Below are 24,724 nucleotides of genomic sequence, written 5' to 3' on the forward strand. Positions count from 1 at the left end.
GTTATGCGGTTTGTCTTTTGGGTACAAAAACTATAAGTCTATAGATAGATATTATTACTCTGGAAAATTGTTGATTTTAGGATAAACGTTTCTTTTTAAATCTTGAATTTATTAACTTTAACTCTGTCTTTTAGCAGCTTAGTGTAAGCAGAGAAAATACCAGTAATGATATAAGAATCATTCCTACAAATGTTGTCAGCTGACGTGAAGGACGTTGTCTCCCTCTGGTGGCTGAAAATCAAACTGCAGTTATAACAGGATTTATAGCTGTTGATTATTCAGCCTGACTGTGCTCTCTGCATACTAACGACCCTGCTGCTTCCCCCACAGCCCCTTTATGTCGTCTCAATTGTGTTTTGATGTTTTGTTTCCTCGATGCAAATTGCAGCTACAACCACAGCTCAAAGCCACGTTCGGGACGTCGCCCAGCGAGCTGAAGTGATTACACATTTACAAAGATTTTAATTAAAGCTTCTCAGATCAGCAGCCTGTCACAAGGTTTTTCTAAAGAAGAGTCAGACTGTAGCTCATTATAGTTCATTATGTCGTAAACATATATTAATATACTGTAATACAAATAATCTCATTCCAAATCTACAGAGATCAACCTGCTGCTGTAACGTCCCCAGTTCATCTGGGAAGATTTTGGAACCGTTTTCTTTTATGTGCTCAATTTCAGCTGTGACAGCATTAGTGAGGCTCCGGCTCTTAGCAAAGCTAAAAAAGCAAAAAAATAAAAATAAAAAAAAACACCACCAAATGAAAGCCCTCCCTCTTCACTCCTGACAGGGTCGAAGGGTCAGCTGCTGTACCTCAGTCCTCGTTCATCTGTTTCACTGGCCTGAATAAAGAAAGGTCGAATCAAATTTGGACATTTTCCATTCAATGTTATTTTTTCTTCTTTTCTTTTTAACATTCTTACATTTGTTTTTCATCCTTTTTAGATACTTTAAAATGCTGCACGTTAAATTAGTTTCCAGCTCCTCTGTTCTTTAATATTTAATTTTGAGGACTAGTACTAGTCTGTAGCCACCAGGTGGCGTCTGTGAGGCTTATTCCAGTGTCGACAAACTACCAGTCTTACAGAAATACGATAGATAAATTGTCTCTAAATACATTTATAACACGCGTTCATCATTTATCTGAACTTTTTATTCTCTTTCTTGGGGAGGGTTTCATTAAAAAGCTCAATGCCACGCAAATATACCTTATAGCTCATGTTTGTATTAGCTGTTCTATGAGGCTGCAGCCAGCAGTGAGCTAGCTGAGCTTAGCTTAGCATAAAGACACAAAACGGGGAGACTGCTAATAATAACTTGAATCCGTAGAAATAAATCAGAGAATATGTGGTTAAGCAAAGAAGTCTTATTTCTTATCTGGGAACGATACATCTTTGAATCTTAATAGATGGGAGAGTGCTATAAATGTTCTTATCTAAGGTCTGACAACAAGGCAATAAAGGTTTAAGAAAATGTCAAACATTAGCTTCAAGACTTTCTTTTTGCTTTTATTAATTATATAAGTTCTTTCATTCTTTATATTTATGCATTTAGTTGCTCTGATTTAAGACTTTATTACCAGAATCACAAGCAGAGGTTTTGATTGTCATTGTACTCGGGCTCTTAGTTGGTGCATTGGACATTAAAAAGAATAGATGGGATAGAAAGTGTCTTTGAGTCAGGGACTGTGTATTTTAGCAGCCCTGTGTCGCCTGCCTGATGCCAATAGTTAAACAAGTGATGTTTAGTGATGTTCTTTGCTCCGCTGAGGTAGTGTGACATGGCCAGTTCCAGGGGGGCAGCCAGTGATTTTAGCCGCACACATTATGACTCTTATCTGCAGCAGTGCAGCCTGCACACACACTGTAATGCAGTAGTCACCTGATGGACACCAGCAGCTTCCTGTCCATGTTTTTCCTCTGGAGCACTGTGAGGAAGTGTAGACTCTGGCGAGCTCTCTTTACAGTTGCTGCGGTGTTGGGTGGCCAGGAGAGGTCCTCCGAAATGTGGACACCCAGAACATTACTGGTTTTGACTTGATTTATGCAGATCCATGTTAAGCCTCCTGTCCACAATACTGTCCTTTGTCTTGGTGGTGTTCAGCATCGGATTGTTTGCTGAGCACCGTTTCGACACCCTCTGTACCTCGTCCCTGTTTGCTTATTCATTTCCGATTTTTGGTGTCGTCTGCAACAGCCCACCCCCAGCCGTGCCGGTGTCAGGAAGGGCATCTGGCGTAAAAACTGTGCCAAATCAACATGTTGACAAAAGCAGCCGCTGTGGCGACCGTGAACTCACGGGATAAGCTGAAAGGACAAAAAAATAATAAAATAAAAAAAAATTGGTGGGCAGTCATATGTGTACAGAGAGTACAAGAGTCCTGTGCTGAGCTGGTGCTGAGAGGGTTGGTAGAGGAGAAGTCTGTGAGGAAGTGCTTAGTCCAGCCGCATCCACATGGATGGTGCTATTCCTAAATCCTGCAGTTTGTGTTAAATGCCGAACCAAAGTCAATAAAGAGTTGACCTATTGGCCCTGTAGGCAAACTGGTATAGGTCAAAGGAGGGAGGAAGGGTTCCTTCAATGTGATGGAAGACCAACTTGGATGTAGGTCTTGGTTCAAGGGAAGTGGTGGGTTTTGCTTAGACCTTAAACCTGTAAAAAAAAAAAAGCGGTTTAGCTCCTCAGCCAGTGGTTCATCCTTGAACACAGTGCCGTCAGTCCTGCCCTTATAGTTCGTCAGTCCCTGTAACCTTAGCCAGACATTATTACTGTGTGTTAGCTGATCCTCGATCCGTAGTCTGTAGACCTCCGTAGGTTCCTTTGTGCCTCTCTTCACAGATGCTTCTCCTGTCATAAAGGCTTTCTGATTAGAAAACCTACAAATGCACTTTTCCACGGTGACACTCTGTACAACACTTGATGCAAAACTAAACTTTCTCTGTGTATCCTACTAGGTCACCCTGTGGAAACAAGTCCCAATCAGTGTTTCCCAATCAGGCCTGGAGTTGCATTATTGAATCCTCGGGCGAGGTTGTAATGATTAGTGAGGATGGCTCTGGTGTTTTTCTGAGGGGGTTATAAGCCTGGAACGAAAGGGGGGTGGAGGTTGTGGGGGCTCACTGCAGCTTGTTTACAATGGGTAGCAGGAGGCTCAGGGCTATGCTAACATTAGCATCAGGAGGGATGTAAACAGCTGTGATGGTGATAACACTCAGCTCCTGGGGTAAATAGAAACGTCTGCACAGGAGTGAGAGGGCCTCAAAATCTGGGCAGCAGCGACGAGCAACCACTCTGCTATTTGTGCACCAGTCATCGTGGAGGTAAATACACAGTCGCCCTCCTCTGCTCTCACCGGATGCGATGCTTCTGTCGTGCCTGAAGCAAGTGCGCTCCACTAGTTGTAGAGCCGCATCTGGAATTAACCGATTTAACCAGCTTTCAGTAATGATCCTCACGCAGATGGTCAAGATGAAGTAGCTCCAGTTCGTCCAATATCTGACATTTCAAACGTGCAGAAAAAGATGAAACCAAGAAAACCGTGGCTCAAACAACCATATTTATTATTTTAACCAACCTGAATTTTCCCCTCGACAAACAATTTGAGCTTAGAATAAAAAAAAAGACAAACACAGTCTAATCTGTTGGAGTTGAAACAAGCCTTTAAAACCTCTTTGGTGTCTGCTGCACTAATCTGTGAACTGGTCAGTAAAAAGTGCACACAGTTCAGACGGGGATTTAAAGCTTCTCAGACCACCTCAGTACATTGGCAGGAGTACGAATCAGAATGAGGCCTTAAACACAATTGATTTTTAAAGGTAGCAGCTTTGGTCTTACGTAATCTGTCCCTCAGCGAGTCGTACGTATCGGGGACACATATAGAAAATAGGATGTTATGTGATTTTCTCTGCCACTTCTTTTCCATTACTGAGCCAACTTAGCTCTGCAATTGCAAGACGCCAAGATCCCGTCTGAGTCAACCAGTTGATCATATGACCGGAGTGGAGGATCCTGGGGGCTGAGCTGTCTCCAGTTGCTTTTTTTTTTTTGCTGAAACGAGAAACAGATGTGGCCTAATACAGGGAGGAAAACAGAAATTCACTGTCAAACTTTAGGCCTCAGGTCACATTTCATCTTACACAACAAAGAGAACAGAGCAGAAAATCAATCACAACAATACAATGCTCAGATCAGAAATGCATTCTCACCAGCACCGTATATGTAGATAATAATAGATTTTCCAACACTAAAGATAAAATTAAAGCTATTGCTTGTAAATGCATCACTACCTGTAGCTGCTCCCATTAACACAGACACATTTACACACAGGTCATGACATGCTGCCTATGTTGGTCTCAGATGGAAGATCAACTGGGACGCTGTCATCCATGAGTCTCATTATCTAAAGTGGCCACAGACAAACCTGGAGGAAGAGTCTTAAAGGAGCTTAAGATGCACTGGTGCTGCCTGGTGAATCCAAGCTCCAATCTCCGATCACATACTGTATATAGAGAGCTGTCAGTGCTGAGAAGCTGCTCAGCCAGGATGCTCTTAACACACCACAGATCTTAGTCATGTAGTGATGCTTCCACGGCACCACAGAGTGTTTGTTTGTGACCTTGAGTAGCAATGAAGCTGTGATCTCAGGAGACATTGCTGCATTTATGTGAAACACTCCTCAGCTCACACTGCCTGCATTTTTACAGTTACTTACATGTGAGGAAGGTTTGTGTAGCAGTTTTATTACATTAGTAATAAATTACATAGTTAGTAGACCAGTACTCAGTACTGTCAAAAAGGAAACAAGGAACATAGATTTGCATGATTCACGGTTCTTTTTGCTTACGTGGTGCCTGAGTAAGATTTCCTTCTCTATGTGCATGTTCCAATTTTTTTTCACAAAGTTTGTTGCAATGTCCACGTCAGGGTGAGGAGCAGCGCTTGGTTCTTCTTATTCTGAGGCCTTCTGCATGAAGTTCCCTTCGTCTGTCCCAAAAATTGAAATGGAATCATGACAACTGGATTTCTTTCTTTCTTGTTAGAAATGTTTCGCTACTCAACCAATTAGGGCTGTTGGGGCTGTTAGGGGAGGTGAGGACAGGGTGGAGTCATCCAGGTGTAAGGATAACGACCCTATTATACACGTCAAGAGCCTGTGCAGACCAGGTGTGAAACAAGGTCTAATCTGGAGGACATAAGTGGGTCCAAAGCCCGTTTTCCTTCAGACTGGAGAAGCTGCTTGGATGAGAACTGAAACATATCTAACCAAGTAGAAACACGTCCAGTTGACATAATTCAATCTCTGGATAAGAAAACCCGGGTGACTAACAATCTTCACCAAACAATGACCATATTCTCATCAAGTTCCACAAAGGTCACTTCAGTATCGTGTCCCCCAGTCTGCACAATCCAGGGACCTGGGTTTAGCTGTACATCACTACTGTAAAGGATTGTGTGTTAATAATGACAATAATCACCACAGGAGATGACGGCGAGTGGAGGTATCGTAACAGGGATTTATGAATGAACGAAAACCAACTGAAACTCAAAGGGAGGACAGGAAAACGTACACTAACAAAGGCACAAACTAGGCAAACAGGAAATAGGAACTAAATAGTGAAAACAGAAATATTAGGAAAACTAAGGAACCTAATTATAACACTCGAGTCGATCAGAAAAAACTAACAATGCACTAACAGGGATAAACACATAACCAAACTGAGCCCGTTAAAAGATCCTGACAAGATAAATGAGTAACTGAACAGAAAACCGACTGACAGGGAACCAAACCAGAATTTACCGAGGATAAACCATAGGGCTCACAGTGTGGCAGCTTAGGTCGAGTGATAAGGAGGGCGAGGTGTGTGATCAGGGAAAGGGGAACAGGTAAAACTAATCAGGGCTGATGGGGAGCGATGAAGGTGGTCGAAATCACTGGGCAGGAAACAGAACTGAGGAACTACAAAATAAAGGCTGAAAACAGGAAGTAAACCTCGTAAAACAAAGACATTAAAGTCCAGGATCCTGAAAACGACGAAATATGCTGTTTCTCTCTGCTTGTAGCACAGTGTTTCCTGATCATTTTGCCGGCATGTTAAGTAAATAGCTTTTCACTGACGCCCTTAAAGGTTCACTTTTAGTTTGAAAGTCTCAGGGGAAGTGTGCACAGTAATGCTTGATGTGTCCAGGAGGAACAGAGAAACCATAAGCAAAGCAGCCATGTCAAGACAGCTGGGTTTCTCCTGAAATCATCAGCCATTTGCTTTTCCTCTGTTACTGTGAATTGGAGCTGGAGTTTCTTCAACATTCTTCAGTTGATAGCTGATTTCTTTCAGCCCTGTTGTGCAATAAAGTGAACCAGTCAGGCCACTATTAACAAAAGAGCAGGTGTGGAGCCTAACAAGCCGCCTGTGCTCTGACTGTGGTTATCTTATACATGCACAGCAATTTATTGACATGGCAAACATTTCAACCACAGCTGGTCATTTCCAAGCCAAGAACAACCAGCTATAGGTGAAACATCGACTTAGGGAACGTTATTGTATATAGGGGTCATCACAGCACAACGTGTTCCGCATGATTTGCCCTCCCATTTTATCCAGGCTCGGATGGCCGGGCGGGGACACACCTAGTGGGGTGGGACTTTTCTCTGTGTCTTTACTATCAGACGCTCCAGGAGAGACACTGTTTGATGCCCAGGGAACAACAGGGTCCAGTATTGACACTACAGGTTCACTTTGTCCTCGGTATTGGACTCTCCAGGAGCATCACCTTTTGATTCTAACATCAGTGGTTTTCTCGCTTGATCCCAACAAGACACTTTGGCTTGACAGTGTAGTGCTTTTTGCACCCACCACCCTCCAAACCCACTTCCCTTAATAAAAGCACTGTTTGCACTATTCACAAAATATGTTGCATCGGAAACATAATGTATACTTTATTACATTTGCTACAAAAACAGTTCAACTTTACGTTTAGGCACAAAAACTACATCATTAGTTATGAGGAGAGACACACACCAAGTCAACATCAACATCCATGTGCTAACAAAGGCTTCATTTCAGCTTCCTAAAGCCAAAACCAGGCAACTAATGCAAAAGTTAGTCTAAAACAGTATCATCATCTCAAACCACGAAACATTTCTATCAAATGAATAAAGCACGTATCATTAATATTCAAGGAACATTTCTTGTATAACAATAAGTAGAAAAAATGACAAGAAAAGTAAACAGTGATCTTCCATTTGTAACTTACACCATTTGTTGAAATGTGTAACAAGGGGCCGATTATTGTTATTATCAGCTAATATGTGGAAGGGTCTTCAGTTAAGCTGCTGTTCATTACACGCATGAGTCACACAGCTATGCATCGATGGACATATGAGCCACACGGGATGCTCTTATATTTAGCCCAATGACTACATGTGCTGCACTGCTCTACGAGTCACACGACGTGTTCATATATACACACAGACCTGACACATTAGACTGTTGACTAAGAGCAGGAGGAAGTGTGTATCCACCAAAGACCAGACGACATAGCACAGAAAATAAATATGGTAAAGATATTTTGGTCCCGTGGTGGGAATTTTATTTGAATGTCTTGATTCTTGTGATCACGTTTGTTTTGTTGATGCACATTTAGCTCCTTTTTTGAAAAATGACCGACTGTCAACCTTCAGTTGCTAAAACGTTTTTGTTATAAATGTGATATAAATGTGAAGGTGTCGTTTGAATGTTTATTTAAAGCTTGTTCTCTCCGTGTCCTGTCTAAGTGGCAGCATCCTCATTTCTGTTTTTTACCAACAGTGTCTGTAATGGAAAGATGCTCTTTATTCAGTGCATGAACACATCAGACTTTCAGAAAAGGTTTCTGTAAAACTATCTGAAACCTCTGAATTGACACAGTGTTGTGTTTATTGTGCATCTTGCCGCAGACGTCATTTCCTTATTGATGAAAACAGGCAAATAAGAAATTCATTCGGAAAGTTTCTACAGGAATCCGGTGTGAATCTCTGGCTTGGTCTGAAACACAACAGCGCTTTTTACCATTGTGCCTTCTCAGGCTTCTTCATTCCATGTTGTTGTGGCACTAAGCCGCGTCAGAGAATTGGCATGAACAATATAAATACTCTGGGCCTGGACTAAACTGAGTGATGGTATTGTGTGTGTGAGACACTCAAATGTCTTCTGCTTCAACATGTCGATGTGCAGTTCTGTGTGGCAGGCTGAAAAAGCTCTAAGTATGTTCAGATGTGACACAGATGTGACGCCCTGCTGGTGTCTGCTCCTGCTTTCTTCTTGTTAGTATTTTGTCTTGCTGGGGTCAGTATTTACTGTGGACTCCAGTTCATACACTCACGTCTTGCCCTGTAGCATCAACAGGGCCTTGGTGTAATTTCTATAATGAAAGCGTCTACTGTTCGATATGACTTTTCTTTTCCATCGGTCATTGTTGGATTTTCACAAGTCGAAACAAACGGCTTAAACCAAGATGTATGAAGTTTTTTGAGGAATTCAAAGTACATCATGGCGAATTGAATGAAAAGCAGTCACAGTAAAATCTGACAGTTCTGCAGCTTCACAGCAAATTAGGACTGTTTTTCTCCATGTGAATCATAATCTGGTGACAGCTACTGGGTTATTTCAGTCACATCCTAAAGATCCTAAACTGATATTTTTAGCTTTGTTTTTGTTTCTGTTTTTATGAAATGTTAATTATATAGATACATAGAATGAAATCACATGACATTAGAGAAGCAAAACAACTCATTGTTGCACTGCATGTTATACAGTCTTGTCTTGTCTTGTCGTCGATTCGTGTCCTTTACAGCTAAGAACAAAGCAGGTGCACATGTTTAACAGTGACCTGATAAATAATATATATGATGTTTAATGTTAGAATAAAGGTCCAGGTGTTTTTATTAAAAATTTAGGAGCCTTCTGCACCTTTTGAAATCTGACAGCAGCAGAGCATAGAGTTCATTTCCAACCTCTGTGAAGTTTTCAGACATGTAATCCAACACTTGACATCATCTGGCTTGGGGATCTTTGTTATTTGAGGAAAAACAGATGTGATTCCCCGCCTGGAGAGAAAAAAGCTCCTCCCCAGACTTGGAGCTCCCATTGTACTTCCTCTAAATCTCACTGATATAAACACACACTCTGACCTACTTCAATAACAGAGGAACAAGACTCAGACTGCTTCAGCAAACGCTTTAACTACTGGACTTGAGGTAAAGTTTAATGTTCACTGATTTCCTGATACAAAGCTTTACTTTCAGTTTTGTGAATTCCTTCCCTGGTAGAGAATTCACCGTGGTTTTATGCTAAAGCTAAAAGGAGTCATGCATGTGTGAGCAGCACTGAGCTACAATGTCAGAGCAGAAAATAACTTCCCTGAGCAGACTCTGAGTTTCACTCTGAAGACTTCATCCTTTTGAATTCAGGCTGAGATAAATTCATACGTAGTTTTTCCAGCTAAGAAACTAATTAGCCTTAATAGCATTAGGATAAGAGAATGATTTTTGACCCAGTTGCACCAGGATGATTTTTTTGGAAAGCAGACCTACAGAGCTGTGGCCCTCTGAAGAGTTATTGCACCGTATTTGTGGAAATTGTATCGGAGACATAAACATCATTAATATTAATGCTTTGTGTAAAGTATTATTTAATGTAAAGAATCTAAAGAAACGGCCACCAGGAGAATTGTCAGATGGCTATATAGCCATGTTCCAGTAAACTGTAAACTCATTTGCATAGAGATCATGAGACTCTGCTATGTAAATCATTACAGTTCCATCCAGTCCCCCAAGGGTGAAGCCGTGGCAGATGCACCAACTGTGTGTAGGAAGCAGAGAGTGTAGAGCAGTTCACTGTTTTCTGCGTTTACTTTAGTTAAACTCAGTGGCCTTCACTGGAAACAATGTGCAGGAATGCAGATTAAAGACTAGATGCCATAAAACAGCAGGCAAGAAGCGGAGAGAGGCGGAGATGGTAAAAAAAAATGTTCACACGTCAGTGAAATAAAAATACAAAGAGGAAGAATCAGTACAACAACTAACAGTTAACCAGTTCAGGTGACCAGTATTGGGACCCGTGTGTTTGGCATGAAACTGCAAAATAATCAGCAAAAATGACACAAGCTCAGCATTTTCCATTTCACAGATGTGGACTCCTGGAAGCTGTTATTGTACTGCTGATCTCTGAACAGCTGTAGATTTTTCCTCTAATTCTGCTCTTTGACAATTTCCACAGAAACTACAGCAGCGTCCTTTTTGGTTCTGAATGTCACACGACAGAACCTCTGCATTGGTTTCCATGCTCTGGTATCCGTGTGGGTCATTACAGCTGTAACTTATATTTTTATAACTACTGACAAAACAGTGTGGAACAAGCATGTTACAGTCTGATGCTTCACATGCTAAACTGGGAAACAGTTTCCTTTTAGTAACTAATGCAGGTTGGAACTGCAGCCAACACCCACCTACTGATAAAAGGTGATTCCGTTTTTCACAGTGTTTGTTTGTGTGTTACTGGTCTTGCAGGATGTTTTCGTGTCTCTGTGTGTTGCTGCTGGCAACCTCGGCTCTGGGCCACTTGGATGAAGCCACTTTGGATGCACAGTGGGAGCAGTGGAAGATCACATACAAGAAAGAGTACAATGGCCTGGTAAGAGTCTGCTTGTGTTTCCAACATAAAGAGACAAAGTGTGTTTGAAGATGTATATACAATCCTAGGAAATTCTATGAAGTTGTTATAACCACATTAGCTTTTCCACTGCTGTCAAAAAAAATGACTGTCCTACACCGGCAACTTGTTTTTCTGGTGATGACGGCCTCACATGACTTGCACAACTGATGCTCGGAAAAAAAGCTCTTACAAAACATCCCAAACTCATATGTGTTTAACTCACGGTCGGTTTATGTCTGACTCAAAGTAACAGCCAGTCAATTCAGTGGAGGCCACTTCTCTCTCAGTCAGCACCAGTCTGATGTATGTGAGGTGATGTGAGAAGATACATTAAACAGAGCAGAATTTCCTTTGAGATGTTTTAGCCTCCATCTCACTGTCAACGTTGTTCGGTTTGTTCAGCATTTGTTACTCTGTATGTTTATGAGTTAAATTGTTAAAGTGTTGCAAAGTTGCCTTTTGTTCATACGTGGCATCAATCTTTTGATAAAGAGCAGCTCAAACATTTGTTACATTTGTAAGAGATGTTTTTAAGTATTTTGTGTTTCTGGGCCACCAAATATTTGGACTGTACATTCATCCAAGGCGCCTGAGTGAAAAATACAAAGTCACCAGAATATTATCGATTTTTGCATTTTTTGGTACGAAGTGGAAAAACCTGTGTTTTTGAGCATTGCAGAGGCAAAACTGGCAAAATGAGGATTTTTATATAATATATAACATAACTGTAAAATTTAAGGTAAAAACTGAGCTGAAGGTTTTGCAGTTGTTTTATCAGCAATTTAGGATTGTTGGTTCAATCCCCGGCTCCTCCGGTCACATGTCAAAGTGTCCTTGAGCAAGACACTGAACCACAACTTAGTTGCTCCCGGTGAGCGTTGGCAAGCTGCATAGCAGATCCCCCATCAGTGTGTGTGTGTCTGTGTGTGTGTGTGTGAGTGTGTGTGTAATTGGGTGAATAAGAAGCAGCGTAAAGTGCTTTGTATTCTATGTTTAGAATATTCTTTGTGGCTTCGCCTTTGAGTAAATAAAGTTTTCTGTAACACCACTCACTGTAAATCTTGGGGAGCAACACTGAGTGGAAAAACTAGAATTGTGAGAGTAGCACTGGTTACTCTACTTCTGTGTTTTTGGTAGAAAACAGAGAAGCAAAACTAAAGTAGGACATGCACATAAGAATTAACTTCAGGTTTTCCTGCCCTTCCTCAGTATTCAGAAAAGTTAATTTCCAGAAGGCTGTGGGCCAAAAGCTACTTTGATTTGGAAGTTTCTAGTTTGAAGAATTAATCTGGCAAATACAGGATTTTAAACAAATTCCGTGCATTTTTCTATCAACTTCCCAAAAGGGGAAATTCCACCCACCTGGTTTTACCTGTTCACTGTTCACTGTTCACTAAATTTCCCAGTTTCCCTTCTTTTTCTCACTTCTAGTTCTTGTCTGTGCAGAACATAGGAAATGTCATTTAGCTTGTGTCAAACCAGAAATAAGTGCAAGTATCGTCCTGAGTGCTCGCTGAGCATCTGTTATCCCCTCATTCTTCACCTCGAGCCAGAGTGTAACGCTCCACAGCTCTGGTGTGTGTGTGTGTGTGTGTGTGTGTGTTTAGATGCATGTATCTACAGTGTGTGAGCATGTGTTAGGTGCTAATCACATTTTGACTCGGCAGCACTGACATTAGCTCATAACACACATACAGCCGATGACGTGGATTAAAACTGGAATATTCACACACAAATGACGTGGTGGTGTACGAGGGAAGATACATTTGTGAATGTGCGCTGGCTAATTGTCCTTAATAATGGAATTGGGCTGAGACAAAGACGAGCTTCCACTGTTCGCTAATTAAAATGGAAGTTTGGCCCATTTGACCAGATTAATATCCTGCAGCTGTCAGGTGCTAATGAAGGAGGGAGGCAGAACTTCCATTTGAAATATAGGTGAGAGAAGAACACGTGCACGTGCTATGACCTCCTTAAAAAGAAGAAGCAGCTTGTGAGTCTATAACTAGGATCTGACAGGTACTGGGCCCCCAAGTGTTCACATATCTGTGCTGTAAATTCTAATTAATGAACCCCACCTTAATTAAGCATGCAGAAAAAACAAAACGAGTGGAAGAGGAACTGTATGTTGTTCTAACAAATGAAGTTTAAAAATCTAATAACATCTATATTTATAATTGAGATTGAGAAAAAGCATTTAGAATTACGATTTCAATCAAATCATTTCAGCTCAGATCTCTGTGGTATGTAATCGATCAGCTATGGGATTTAACTCGAACGTGTATTTTCCATTTCATACACATTGGTTTTAGTCATTATTTTGTATCTACACCCCCCAAAAAGTCAAATTCCTCGATGAACATTATAGGCTGTAGGAATTGACTAAAGAGCCAATCAAATTGCTTCTTTTGTTACTTGTTGTTTTAAGCTCTCTTCTTCTTCAGCAGCCAGAAAAACGATTAAAATCTCTGCGACAGAAACTGAAGAGTGTTTGCTTTTACTTTGTATTATTGTGCACTTGGCTGAAAGTGATGCATCCTTCTTCCTTTCTCAGGATGAACAGGGGATCCGAAGGGCCATCTGGGAGAAGAACATGCGCATGATCGAAGCCCACAACCAGGAGGCAGCACTGGGAATGCACACCTACGAGCTGGGGATGAACCACCTGGGAGACATGGTGAGACTGAGGCAGTCGCCTATGAGACGTTCTAACTGTCCTCCTCCTGTGCCAAACTACACAAACGGCCCCAAAATATCTGAGTGCACATCAAATAGCAGGTTTTATTTTGTAGTGTGTCATGGTCTCTCACAAGGCCGTGACAGTCTGTTGCCCCCCTCCCTCACTTTGACAGTCTTTGAGAAGCTTCAGATACCCTCTTTGTTGAGAATTCCATCCCGAAACATGCAGAAATTTGTTTGCATTTATTTCCACCTTGTTTTCAGTTCAAATACAAAAGCACAGTTGTCCATCCAGTCATTCCAACCATTTTTCATTTGGCTCAGCTCAGCTGCCAGCAGTTCTGATCTGTAGCTGCTGTTCTCTTTTTTTTATTCACCCATGCATGATGCAGCCTCATGAGGTGGTGCAGGGTGAGGTTGGTGTCAGCACAGGTCAGGACTAATGGTTGTCTTTGCATGAAGACGCCAGCTGAAAGAAAAAAAAAAAAGACAGCATGTCAGGGCTCGGGCTCATTTATTGCACACATATCCAAATTCTGGAGTTATGGCCAATTTCATGTTTATGTACAGGAACAGGTGGAGAGGAGATGAAGGATGTGTTTCCATTTCTGTTTTGAAGCACTTAAGTAAAATAAAAGCCATTAACAGATGTGTGTGTTTCTTCCATTAATCAACTCTGCTTACAGCCTGGTGTGTAAATGAAGCACTGGGAAATTCTTATTATATTTAATGGCACAAGTTTCTTCGATAATTGCTACATATCACATAACCAACAGTTTCACTGTGACGCCCAGTACAGAAGTCACTTTATTTCCTCTTTTGCTCTTGCTGTTTTTTTAAAGTCATTGTTTTTCATGTATTGTTTTTTTGGATTCATACTGTTGTATCTGTACTGGTGTCTGTTTTTGACATTTGTAAAGTGCAGGAAAAAAATGATATTTCCCTTTAAATCCATCTCTTTATGAAATACTTCATCCCCAGTGTCTCCGCTCAATCAAGTTCTCGCTCTTCCATATCTTACTTACTTGTTCTCATCTTGAGTCTAAAAATAAATCCTCTCTGTCTCCTTCTCTTGCTCTTTTTTCTTTTAAATCTCACATTATTCCAGGAACAAAGGGATGTTTTATGCTGTCTACTGTCAGGTGTTGCAACCAATTTAGAACCAATTTAGAACCAAAGACCTGACACAGCTTTTTTTTTTTTTTTTTAATGCAACATTAACTGTGTCTCTGTTCACGCAGACATCAGAAGAAGTATCTGAGAAGATGACCGGCCTGCTCGTCCCCGAGAACCATGAGCGCAGCTTCACTATGGCTCTAGACGACAAAGTGTCCAAGATTCCAAAATCTGTTGACTACCGCAAGAAGGGCATGGTGACTCCAGTGAGGGACCAGGTCAGACAACCAAGATGGTCTTATTTGTCAGTTATGACTGTAAAATCTTTCACAGCACATACATTGATTATTATTATTATCTATTAGATGAAATAGTTTAGTGTCTATTTAAAGTCTACAACTTTAAAGTCTTTAACTTTAATGTAGGTCGATTCGAGCTCGTTCTCTTTCCCGAGGTGTCAAAAAGTGCCACTTTGTCGAGTCCTTTAGTGTTACATGCTGACGCTTAGGGTACCTGTATCTGTCAGTGATCGACACTCGGAGCTTTCAGTGAAGTACAACAGAGACCCTGATGCTTTAATATTTAATGCACAAATCAATGATGTAGTAGAAAAAGTGGTGGCGACGACAAAGTGGTGGTGAATGATACAACAAGAAACAGGAGTTTTCCACGGGAGGCTCTAGAGTAAGATGTTGTGCGTTTTAATGATGATTGTAAAACAACGTTGTTAATACAGTAAGGAAGTACTGTATTAGCAGGGTCACCTAGTATTTAGACACTGAAATGTTATCAGGAGGATGTTGAGGTGGATGGGTGGGTCAGCAGAGCACAGGACCTTTTCTACAGGAGACCAGAGTTTAAGTCCCTACAATTGTTTGTGGTTTTGTTGGAACAGGTCACATGAACATTTTAAAAACAGGCAGCCATTATTATTTAGTACCTTAACCAAATTGAACCTAACCAGGATGCGTTTGTATTTGCTCAGAAGTAATCCTTCATTGGGTGGAAATATAAAGAGCGTGGTTTCAACAGAAGGCAGCATGGTGGTGGAGTGGTTAACATGTTCTCCCTGTGTTTGCCTGGGTTTCCTCCGGCTTCCTCCCACCGTCCAAAGACTTGCACGCTGTCTGTCTGTGCATGTCTCACTCACTCCACCTCCCACCCAATGACAGCTGGGATAGACTCCAGCCCACCTCCCCCCCCCCCCCCCCCCCCCCCCCCCCCCCCCCCCCCCCGGGGCCCTAAACAGGATTAGCTGTCAAATATAGTCATTGTCATTCATTATTGCAGGTTTAAATAGAATGAAGGATTAGTCATTTGAGTCATGATAGCTGAGGAAACCAGTGAATGAAGGGAGCAAATGAATGAATTAATACACCTTGATGAAGTAGGGACTTTGGCAGGCAAATCCCACAGGTTGGCTGCTAAGATGAAAGCTCAGGTTCAGTCATAGGCAGGGAGGTAAAAAAAAAAACCTGTTGGCTGACTAAATTCTTGGCAGGCGCTTTATCTTAGGAACCAGTTCGAGGACATGTGACAATGAACAAATAAAAAATCAGCTGAGGATGAAAAAAGCAATGAGATCATGCTCAAAGAATTCTCATGTTGAAGGAAACTAACATATTCCTGTTAACCGCAGTACAACGTAGTAATCTACAGATGGTGGGTTCTGGTGGCATGTGATGGTGTTGGGAAAAGTGAGGAAGAATAAGAAAAAGTCCCCAAGGCTGTGTCCAGTTAAGAAAAAGACTCAACTGAGTTCTGTGAAAGTAAAATCTGCATTTACCGAAATGTTTAAGGGAAAATCTACAATTAGATGAGCAGGTTGATTTTTTTTTTTTACCCTACTCATTTTATGATTCTATCTACATATCTAGAAGTGCCAGAAGTGCTCGTTCTTATCAATAGATACTTTGAGTTGGAAACATTCTGTAACTTATTGCAGCAGCATGTGGTTTTAAAAAAGGCTTAATAAAGCCAAATATGAGGATGAGGATGTTGTGAATGTTTTTTTTTTTTTGTTATTTTTTTGCTGAATCAAAGACATAGCATTTCAGGAAAACATGAACTCTTTCAGATCCACAAATGAGCCCAAATCCCACTTAGACAATCACCTAACCCGCCAGAGAGAATTGCAAACAACGGAATAAATCAAATAAGCCTAAAATAAATTTGATTTTCAGATTTTTTTTTTCTTTTTAAATCATGAATTTATTCACTTTAACTCTGTCTTTTAGCAGCTTAGCGTAAGCAGAGAAAATACCAGTAATGATATAAGAATCATTCCTACAAATGTTGTCAGCTGACGTGAAGGACGTTGTCTCCCTCTGGTGGCTGAAAATCAAACTGCAGTTATAACAGGATTTATAGCTGTTGATTATTCAGCCTGACTGTGCTCTCTGCATACTAACGACCCTGCTGCTTCCCCCACAGCCCCTTTATGTCGTCTCAATTGTGTTTTGATGTTTTGTTTCCTCGATGCAAATTGCAGCTACAACCACAGCTCAAAGCCACGTTCGGGACGTCGCCCAGCGAGCTGAAGTGATTACACATTTACAAAGATTTTAATTAAAGCTTCTCAGATCAGCAGCCTGTCACAAGGTTTTTCTAAAGAAGAGTCAGACTGTAGCTCTTTATAGTTCTTTGTGTAGTAAACATATATTAATAATATGAATATACTGTGATACAAATAATCTCATTCCAAATCACAAATCAAGGGGCCAATTCACACAAATGTCTTTTAAACCAAAGTTGTCCGGGTCTGGTTCCCAGTGAACAGTTCGAAGCAGGCATTCCACAGCTGTATCCTGTGTGCAGGCTCATCAGAATCTGTCCAAAACCAGAACAATGTTTTGTTAATTCTGTTATCATCATCTGTCATCTCTAAAACCAGGCACAACCAAATGAAACCCCTCACTCTTCACTCCTGACAGGGTTCCTGTGGTTCATGCTGGGCCTTCAGCTCAGCCGGGGCCCTGGAGGGCCAGCTGGCCAAGAAGACAGGTCAGCTGCGCTACCTCAGTCCTCAGAACCTGGTGGACTGCGTCAAGGAGAATGATGGCTGTGGAGGAGGATACATGACCACTGCCTTCGAGTATGTGAACAAAAATGGAGGCATCGACTCTGAGGAGTCCTACCCATACGTCGGACAGGTCAGAAAGGCCGCAGAAACATTTATTATCTTTAGTGGGTTGAATTCTTTCAGTCAAACTGGTCTAATGTGTCTAAGTGAAGCATCTTTTCGGTTATTTAGTTGTCATTTGGCATCTTTTTTTTTTTGAGTTATTTGACTTCACACAACAGATACTAAAACTTGCTAAATACAAAGTCTCTAGCCAAGGGCCCCCCATGAAGTCTTGGACCCCTGGGCCTGTGCCCTGTAGGCTCATTTAGTAATACATCCATGCTAATAACCATTATGTACATTGTTTTAATTCATCCAAAACTCAAAGTGTAATACTGCTGCTTTTGTTACCTTTGGTCAGAGCCTGACCAGCTGCTCCCTCTGTTTCCAGGATTTATGCTAAGCTAAGCTAAAGTACCGCTTATCAATCCTCTCATCAAATCCTCAGAAAGAAAGAAAATAATCTAATTTCCCCCCTAGACTTTGAAATCATCCTTCAGGCTGGTGGTATTTAAAAATATCACTCAGTCAAAGTAACGACAACTTCCAGAAATGTCATTGTTTACCTCAGCAGAGCCGCAGACACAGATTGAAACTAAAGTAGCTGATGTGTCTTTCATTGGTTAACCTGTGACAGACTGATCACATGTCATACCAATCATTCCCTTTTGAATTTAAAACAGCAGCAGAAATTTGACACAAAGCTTCCGGTTAACGAGAATTGATGATATTCTCACCCTCATAGTTTCCTCTTTCGTCATCTGTCGGTGTGAGGAGGAAGAAAAACTTCTGTCTCACTGCCTCCATAAAAAGAAGCAGTGATCAGCCACATGACAAGTAAAATGTGCACGTGAAAGTTATTTAAGGTGACTAGTTGACTAATTGCTGATGTGGTTTATAAACCAGCACATTGTTGAATAACTGAAGTATGTGCAGCTCCTCTTTGCACTTTTTCCAGCGATAATAAAGAAATCAGAAACCGCTCAAAGCAAATGGCCGCCGACTCCGAGCCTGGTTCTGCTGGAGGGTTTGCTCTTAGCAATAGAGGAGTTTCTCCTCTCCACTGTTGCCTAGGGCTTGCTCAGCGGGGAATTGTTGGGTTTCATCTACATATTTGTTTAGTCTCATGATCTTACCCTGTTATGTAAAGGACCTTAAGATGACTTTGTTGTGAGTTGATGCTATATGAATAAAGTTGAATTGAATTGAGGTAGAAATTCGGATTTTCAGCACTTTTCCATCCTTTGTCTTGTCTGCAGGACCAGCCTTGCCGCTACAATTCGACAGGCATGGCAGCCCAGTGCAAAGGCTACAAAGAGGTCCCAGTGGGCGATGAGCATGCCCTGGCAGTCACGCTGTACAAAGTGGGTCCGGTATCTGTGGGCATTGATGCCATGCAGAGCACCTTCCAGTTCTACCAAAGAGGTTAGGGAACCACTCAGACGTCGCTTTTCTGTTAACGGACAGATTTCATGCAAATGCAGGGGCACTTGTTATGGGGGAAAGTGGGGATCTCCACACCCCCAACACTTCTCTTAGCAATATCTAACAGAATTTACACGAAGTAGTACATTTGTTTAAATGATCCTCACTCTGCCTGTCTGTCTCGTGCCCAGGTATTTACTACGACCCCAACTGTAACAAAGAAGACATCAATCATGCCGTACTGGCAGTGGGCTACGGAGTGAACACCAAGGGGAAGAAGTACTGGATTGTCAAGAACAGGTGGGACACATCACCTGTCTGAAAGGCACCAGGTGGCTCATAGGGCCACAGCAATGAAACGGCAGCTCATTTGTCGTCGCAGAGTTGACTTGACGCATTCTGTCGGCTTTGCCGGAGACAAACAGATGACATAAAACGCTGTTTGACTCCTGGCGATGCTCACCACCTCCAATATCTCTTTCCTTCCATCTGCGCCACTGACGTTTGTCTTTCCCTGACAGCTGGAGTGAGAACTGGGGCAACAAGGGCTACATCCTGATGGCACGTAACCGTGGCAACCTCTGCGGCATCGCCAACCTGGCCAGCTACCCCATCATGTGAGGAGACACGTGTGGAGCTCAGAGGACGATGAGGGAAGACAAAAGGGGCTTTACTTTGACTACTACATGTCCACACAAAACACATATTTGGACACAGAGGTCATTTTTAGTTTTAAGATCCACTACAAAGAAATTATTTCAGCAAATATGTTTGTATTTTCAACACAATGAATCAAAGATTTAAATTGAGGCCTTAGTGTGTTTTGCAATAAAAGCGTTACAGACACAAGCATCCTTAAAAATGTCTGCTGATGACATTTGAGTTATTTGAAGTCCTTCTTTTCAGTTTTATCTCGAAAGTAGCAGACCTCCATTGTGGCTGGCTCCACGAAGAAACCGATTTTCTTTTCTTTTTTTGCCTACCTCCAGGGCATGGTGTTAGTAACGCTAATCCAGAACGCAGACTGGTTTTGTGGCAAAGTGCCAAGTTTAATCTACAAACCCACCAGACTAACATTGTGGAGGATGAGACATTTTCATTCTCCAGGTTTAATTACAGTTTGTGTGAAGACTAAGAAAGTTTCAAAGTTCAATGTTTCGTTGTGGTAGATATTTAGGTAATAATTGATCCCCTTTCCCTGTAAATGCAGAATTCCTTTAAAATCATAACTTTTTTTTTCTCTTCATTGTGTCGACTTCGGTTGTTCTGTTCAGCACTTTTCTAATGATTAAACTGTAAATCAATGTTTTCTAAGAAATGGAATAAAGATTTCTTATTGAATTTGAATGCATCATTTGGAGTTTTTCATTAAAAGTTACTAAAAAGCCAGCACCAGAAATTCTGAGATGAATACGATTTGTCTTCACTTGTAAAGAATCCTTTTTTTGGTTTTACACAAAGCAATGGACGTCCATCCTGCGTGTGGTACCACATTCACTGTTACTCACAAATTATCCGAGCCTCTTGAGTCTGTCTTTTATTTTTCTGCAGTTTAGCACAAATATACAAAGCAAACTGAGAAACATAATGAGTTTTATTAGAAGTTGCTTATTTGGTTAATATGAGGGTTATAATTATCTGAAAGGACTCAGGAATAGTAGGGGGTTTATTTGGGGGGCAGAAATAGGGCTGATTGGGAACAGATTGTAAGTTACTTCATATTTCTAAAGGATCTGCAAATATTAAGGTGACATAACACCGTGTTACCTTAAAGAAAACTTGAATAAGTACAACCCCAATTCCAAAAAAGTTGGGACGATGTGTAAAATTTAAATAAAACCAGAATGCAATGATTTTCAAATCTCATGAACCCATATTTTATTCACAATAAAATATAAACAACATATAAGCTGTTGAAACTGAGACATTTTACCATTTCATGGAAAATATTAGCTCATTTTAACACCACACCTCTCAAAAAAGTTGGAAACAAATGGAAGATCATTTAACAACTAATTAAGTAAATTGGCAGATCAGTAACATGACTGGGTATAGAAAGGAGCATTTCAGAGAGACAGAGCCTCTGAAATGTAAAGATGGACAGAGGTTCATCAATCTGTGAAAAACTGTGTCTAAGAATTGTGGAACAGTTTCCAAAAAAAAAAGTTCCTCAACAAAAAATTGCAAAGACTTCTCACTATCTACAGTTTATAATATCATAAAAAAGATTCAGAGAATCTTAAACTTCAGCAACTGGTCTCTTCACTTCCCAGACATTTACAGACAGTTGTTAAAAGAAGAGAGGATGCACAATGGTAAACATCACCCTGTTCCAACTTTACTGAGAGGTGTTGCTGCCATCAAATTCAAAATGAGCTCATATTTTCCATGAAATGTTAAAATGTCTTAGTTTAAACATTTTGACATTTGTTATGTTCTATTGTGAAATAAATGTGGGTTGATGAGATTTGCAAATCCTTACATTCTGTTTTTTGGGATTGGGGGTTGTACATGAGTCAACCAAGTTTGTCAAATAAGGACAAAAGTTGATGTATTTCCTTGTTTAAAACTTTGGATGAATTTTTACTAATTCTATACTAAAGTGCACCCAGAAGGTTTTCCCAGCACTTCTTTGGTCAGTTTCTCCCGTTCTTCTTTGCAGCACCTCTCAGGCTCCATCAGGCTGGATAGGGAGCATCAGTGCACAGCCATTTCCAGATCTCTCCAGAGATGTTCAACCGGGTTCAAGTCTGGGCTTTTATCCAAAGCAAAGTGAGGTACAAGGCAGCAAAAATTGAAGTCAAGGAGAAAACATCAAAGCAAAGTCCTGTCAGAAAAGTGTTCACATTTCAGCAGATGCAAGTGCGAGAAAGAGCAAAAGGGACATTTGTTATTTAAAAAAAAAATAGATTTAAGTGCATAGGAAGGTGCTCTAGAGTTCAGCAGTTTTTTTAACATTGGGAGTCAGTTTGCTGAGCTTGCAGAGTTTGGTAGCTCGTGGGAATCATCGTGGGATCACTGAGCTGAAGAGTTTGGCTTGATGTCCTCCGTGCTGTGCTGGCACCACCAGCCACTCCTTTGTCATCTCGGCTGTGGGCTTAGGGTAACTGTCCTGTTGAAAGATGAACTGTTGACCCAGTCTGAGGTCCAGAGCGCTCTGGAACAGACACATTCCTCTTTACCTCGATCCTGCCGATGAAAAACATCCCCACAGCCTGATGCTGCCACTGCCATACTTTAATGTAGGGATGGTATTGGTGATGGTGAGCGGTGCCTGGTTTCCTCCAGACATGAGACTTGAATCCAAGCTAAAGAGTTCAATCTTTGTTTCATCAGACCAGATCAGAATTTAGTTTCTCATGGTCTGAAAGTCCTTCAGGTGGGCTGTCATGTGCCTTTTACTGAGGAGTGGTTTCCGTCTGCATCTAGTCTGCGCACTCTATCATACAGGCCTGATTGGTGGATTGCTGCAGTGATGCTTGTTCTTCTGGAAGGTTCTCCTCTCTCCACAGAGAAACCCTGGAGCTCTTTCAGAGTGACCATCTGGTTCTTGGTCACCTCCCTGACTAAGGCCCTTCTCTCTCGATCCCTCAGTTTGGGCGGCCGATCCTAGTAAGAGTCCTGGTGGTTCCAAACTTCTTCCATTTACAGATGATGGAGGCCACTGTGCTCATTGGGACCTTCAGTGCTGCAGAAATCTTTCTGTACCCTTCCCCAGATCTGTGCCTCGATACCATCCTATTAGGTCTAGAGACATTTCCTTGGACTTGAAAACACTGTTAAGTGGGACCTTATATAGACAGATGTATGCTTTTCTAAATCATGTGAAATCAACTGAATCTTCCACAGGTGGACTCCAATCAAGTAGTAGAAACATCTCAAGGATGATCTGTGGATACAGGATCCACCAGAGCTCAATTTTGAGCGTCACAGCAAAGGCCATCAATACTTATGTACATGTACATTTTTAATACATTTGATTTCAAACAACTTTTACGTTGTCATTATGAGGCATTGTTTGTAGAACTTTGAGTAAAATGATAATAATACATGGTAAAAACATCTTAATTTTAATAAAAGAATAAACCAGTGTACATGTTTCTCTCATTTCTTTAATCACGTTTCCTCAATGTAGTTTCTAGACTTATATGAAACTTCATATTTATTAATAAACTTCAAGTACTGTCAAACAAAACTATTATGTGGTATGTATTCTTGCACAAACATTGTGCATATTTGCAGTAATTTCTTTCTATATGTCCATCCAATCTTTGGCGTAAAGGGGCGTTGTTCAGGTTTCAAACCTTAAAATATTACATTTTAACCTTGTTTTAATATCTTTGGAGGCATAACGCGATTCCACATTCTTTTCTCTGCCCTCAGAAAAACACTTGTTTGGCTCAGTTCGAGAGTTTGTGGTCTGAATCATGCGAAGTACATGACTGTAACTTCCGTGTGCTGCTGTTCTCGACTGCAGGTGGTTTCAGAGCGCAGCTTCGTGTTTCTGAAGAGGAAGAAGCGACACATCATGTGATATTTGTCTTCATAAATAACCAGCAGGAAAACGCAGACACGAGAGAAGCAGCGATGAGTCCGACTGTTCAAGGCAAGTGAAAGTCTTTTACTTTTTTATCCAAGTCCTCATTAACGCGACAGGATTAATCAAGAATTAAAGCGTTTGGCTTTAAGTCTTTCTTTGGCTTTTACTTTCGTTTTGAGGCTGCACTGGGAGATTCTTTCCTGTAGAAAGTGTACGGAAAACCTCGATAAAACAAGACCTGAAATGTGCCTTCATGACTGGTGTGATCATCTGTTAATGTTTGCTGATCGTCCAGGGAAATATGCTGTGATAACGTTTATTAAGGTGGTGATAGGTTTGGGCAGTAGTTCAGTTGGGGGGCGGCAGTGGTCCACCGAACACAGGGTGAGTGGGTCGATCATCCTGGCTACATGTCGAAGTGTCCCTGGGCAACACACTGAACCCCTAACAACCCAGTCCCCTCCCCAGCTGTGCAGTGCCAGGTAGAAATTGGGGAGGGTTGCGTCAGGAAGGGAATCCGTCGTAAAAAAAAAAACTATGCCAAATCAACATGCGCACAATGATCCGCTGTGACGACCCTGAACTCACGGGACAAGCCGAAAGGACAAAAAAACACAAAAAAGGTGTTGATATGTTACTGTTTCTTATTATCATGTGTGCAGTGGGTTATGAGATCAAACTTCTATGGATCAAGTTTTGGCCTTCAAGATGCTCAACTTCTTCAGTGAGTCACTAAAGAGAGTTTTAGCTTACAGTCAAGTCCTGTATTAATCTTAATAGGTGAAACATAATCCTAAAAATGGATTGTTCATGCTGAGCAAATCTACTGATGACTTCTTGTAGCTGTTTGTGCCTATGAGATCGTCCTCCTTCAGCAGATCGAGTAAAACTGGTACATCTTCATGCCACAGGTCACGAGAAACCACTACTTTTCTTTGTACGTCCATTATTACATGTTGACTCTTCAGATTTTTATCTGTTACATTACCAGATGCCTGGTGACGCTGATGCACTGGTCAAACTTTTTGCTGGTTCATTAGTTTTGGTTCCGTTCTTGTGATCGTGGCCTCATTGTGAGATGTCTTTACAGGGTAGTTTGATATGCGAGAAGTATCACTTCCCCACAGGCTGCTGTCACTTATCACGCGTTTGT

At 41.2% G+C, this 24,724-nt stretch overlaps 2 protein-coding genes across 2 annotated transcripts in view; both read left to right on the top strand.

The window, feature by feature from the left end:
• The first annotated feature begins 9,070 nt into the window (after positions 1-9,070).
• Positions 9,071-20,372, top strand: ctsk (cathepsin K). The gene is made up of 8 exons (XM_067511068.1): positions 9,071-9,231; positions 10,543-10,666; positions 13,242-13,364; positions 14,608-14,760; positions 17,416-17,634; positions 18,866-19,031; positions 19,223-19,331; positions 19,553-20,372. Exons 2-8 carry the CDS (start codon positions 10,544-10,546, stop codon positions 19,650-19,652), a joined length of 993 nt encoding a protein of 330 aa, XP_067367169.1. The 5' UTR covers positions 9,071-9,231; position 10,543; the 3' UTR covers positions 19,653-20,372.
• A 3,107-nt stretch (positions 20,373-23,479) lies between these two features.
• The window catches only part of ctss2.1 (cathepsin S, ortholog2, tandem duplicate 1), a 12,016-nt gene continuing 10,771 nt past the window's right edge, over positions 23,480-24,724 (top strand). Inside the window, exon 1 of the mRNA XM_067511066.1 lies at positions 23,480-23,637. Coding sequence (XP_067367167.1) covers positions 23,619-23,637 — 19 coding nt within the window. The 5' untranslated portion in view covers positions 23,480-23,618. The remainder of the gene's footprint in view (positions 23,638-24,724) is intronic.

This window comes from Channa argus, chromosome 7 (genome assembly GCF_033026475.1).
Source record: "Channa argus isolate prfri chromosome 7, Channa argus male v1.0, whole genome shotgun sequence".
NCBI lineage: Eukaryota > Metazoa > Chordata > Actinopteri > Anabantiformes > Channidae > Channa > Channa argus.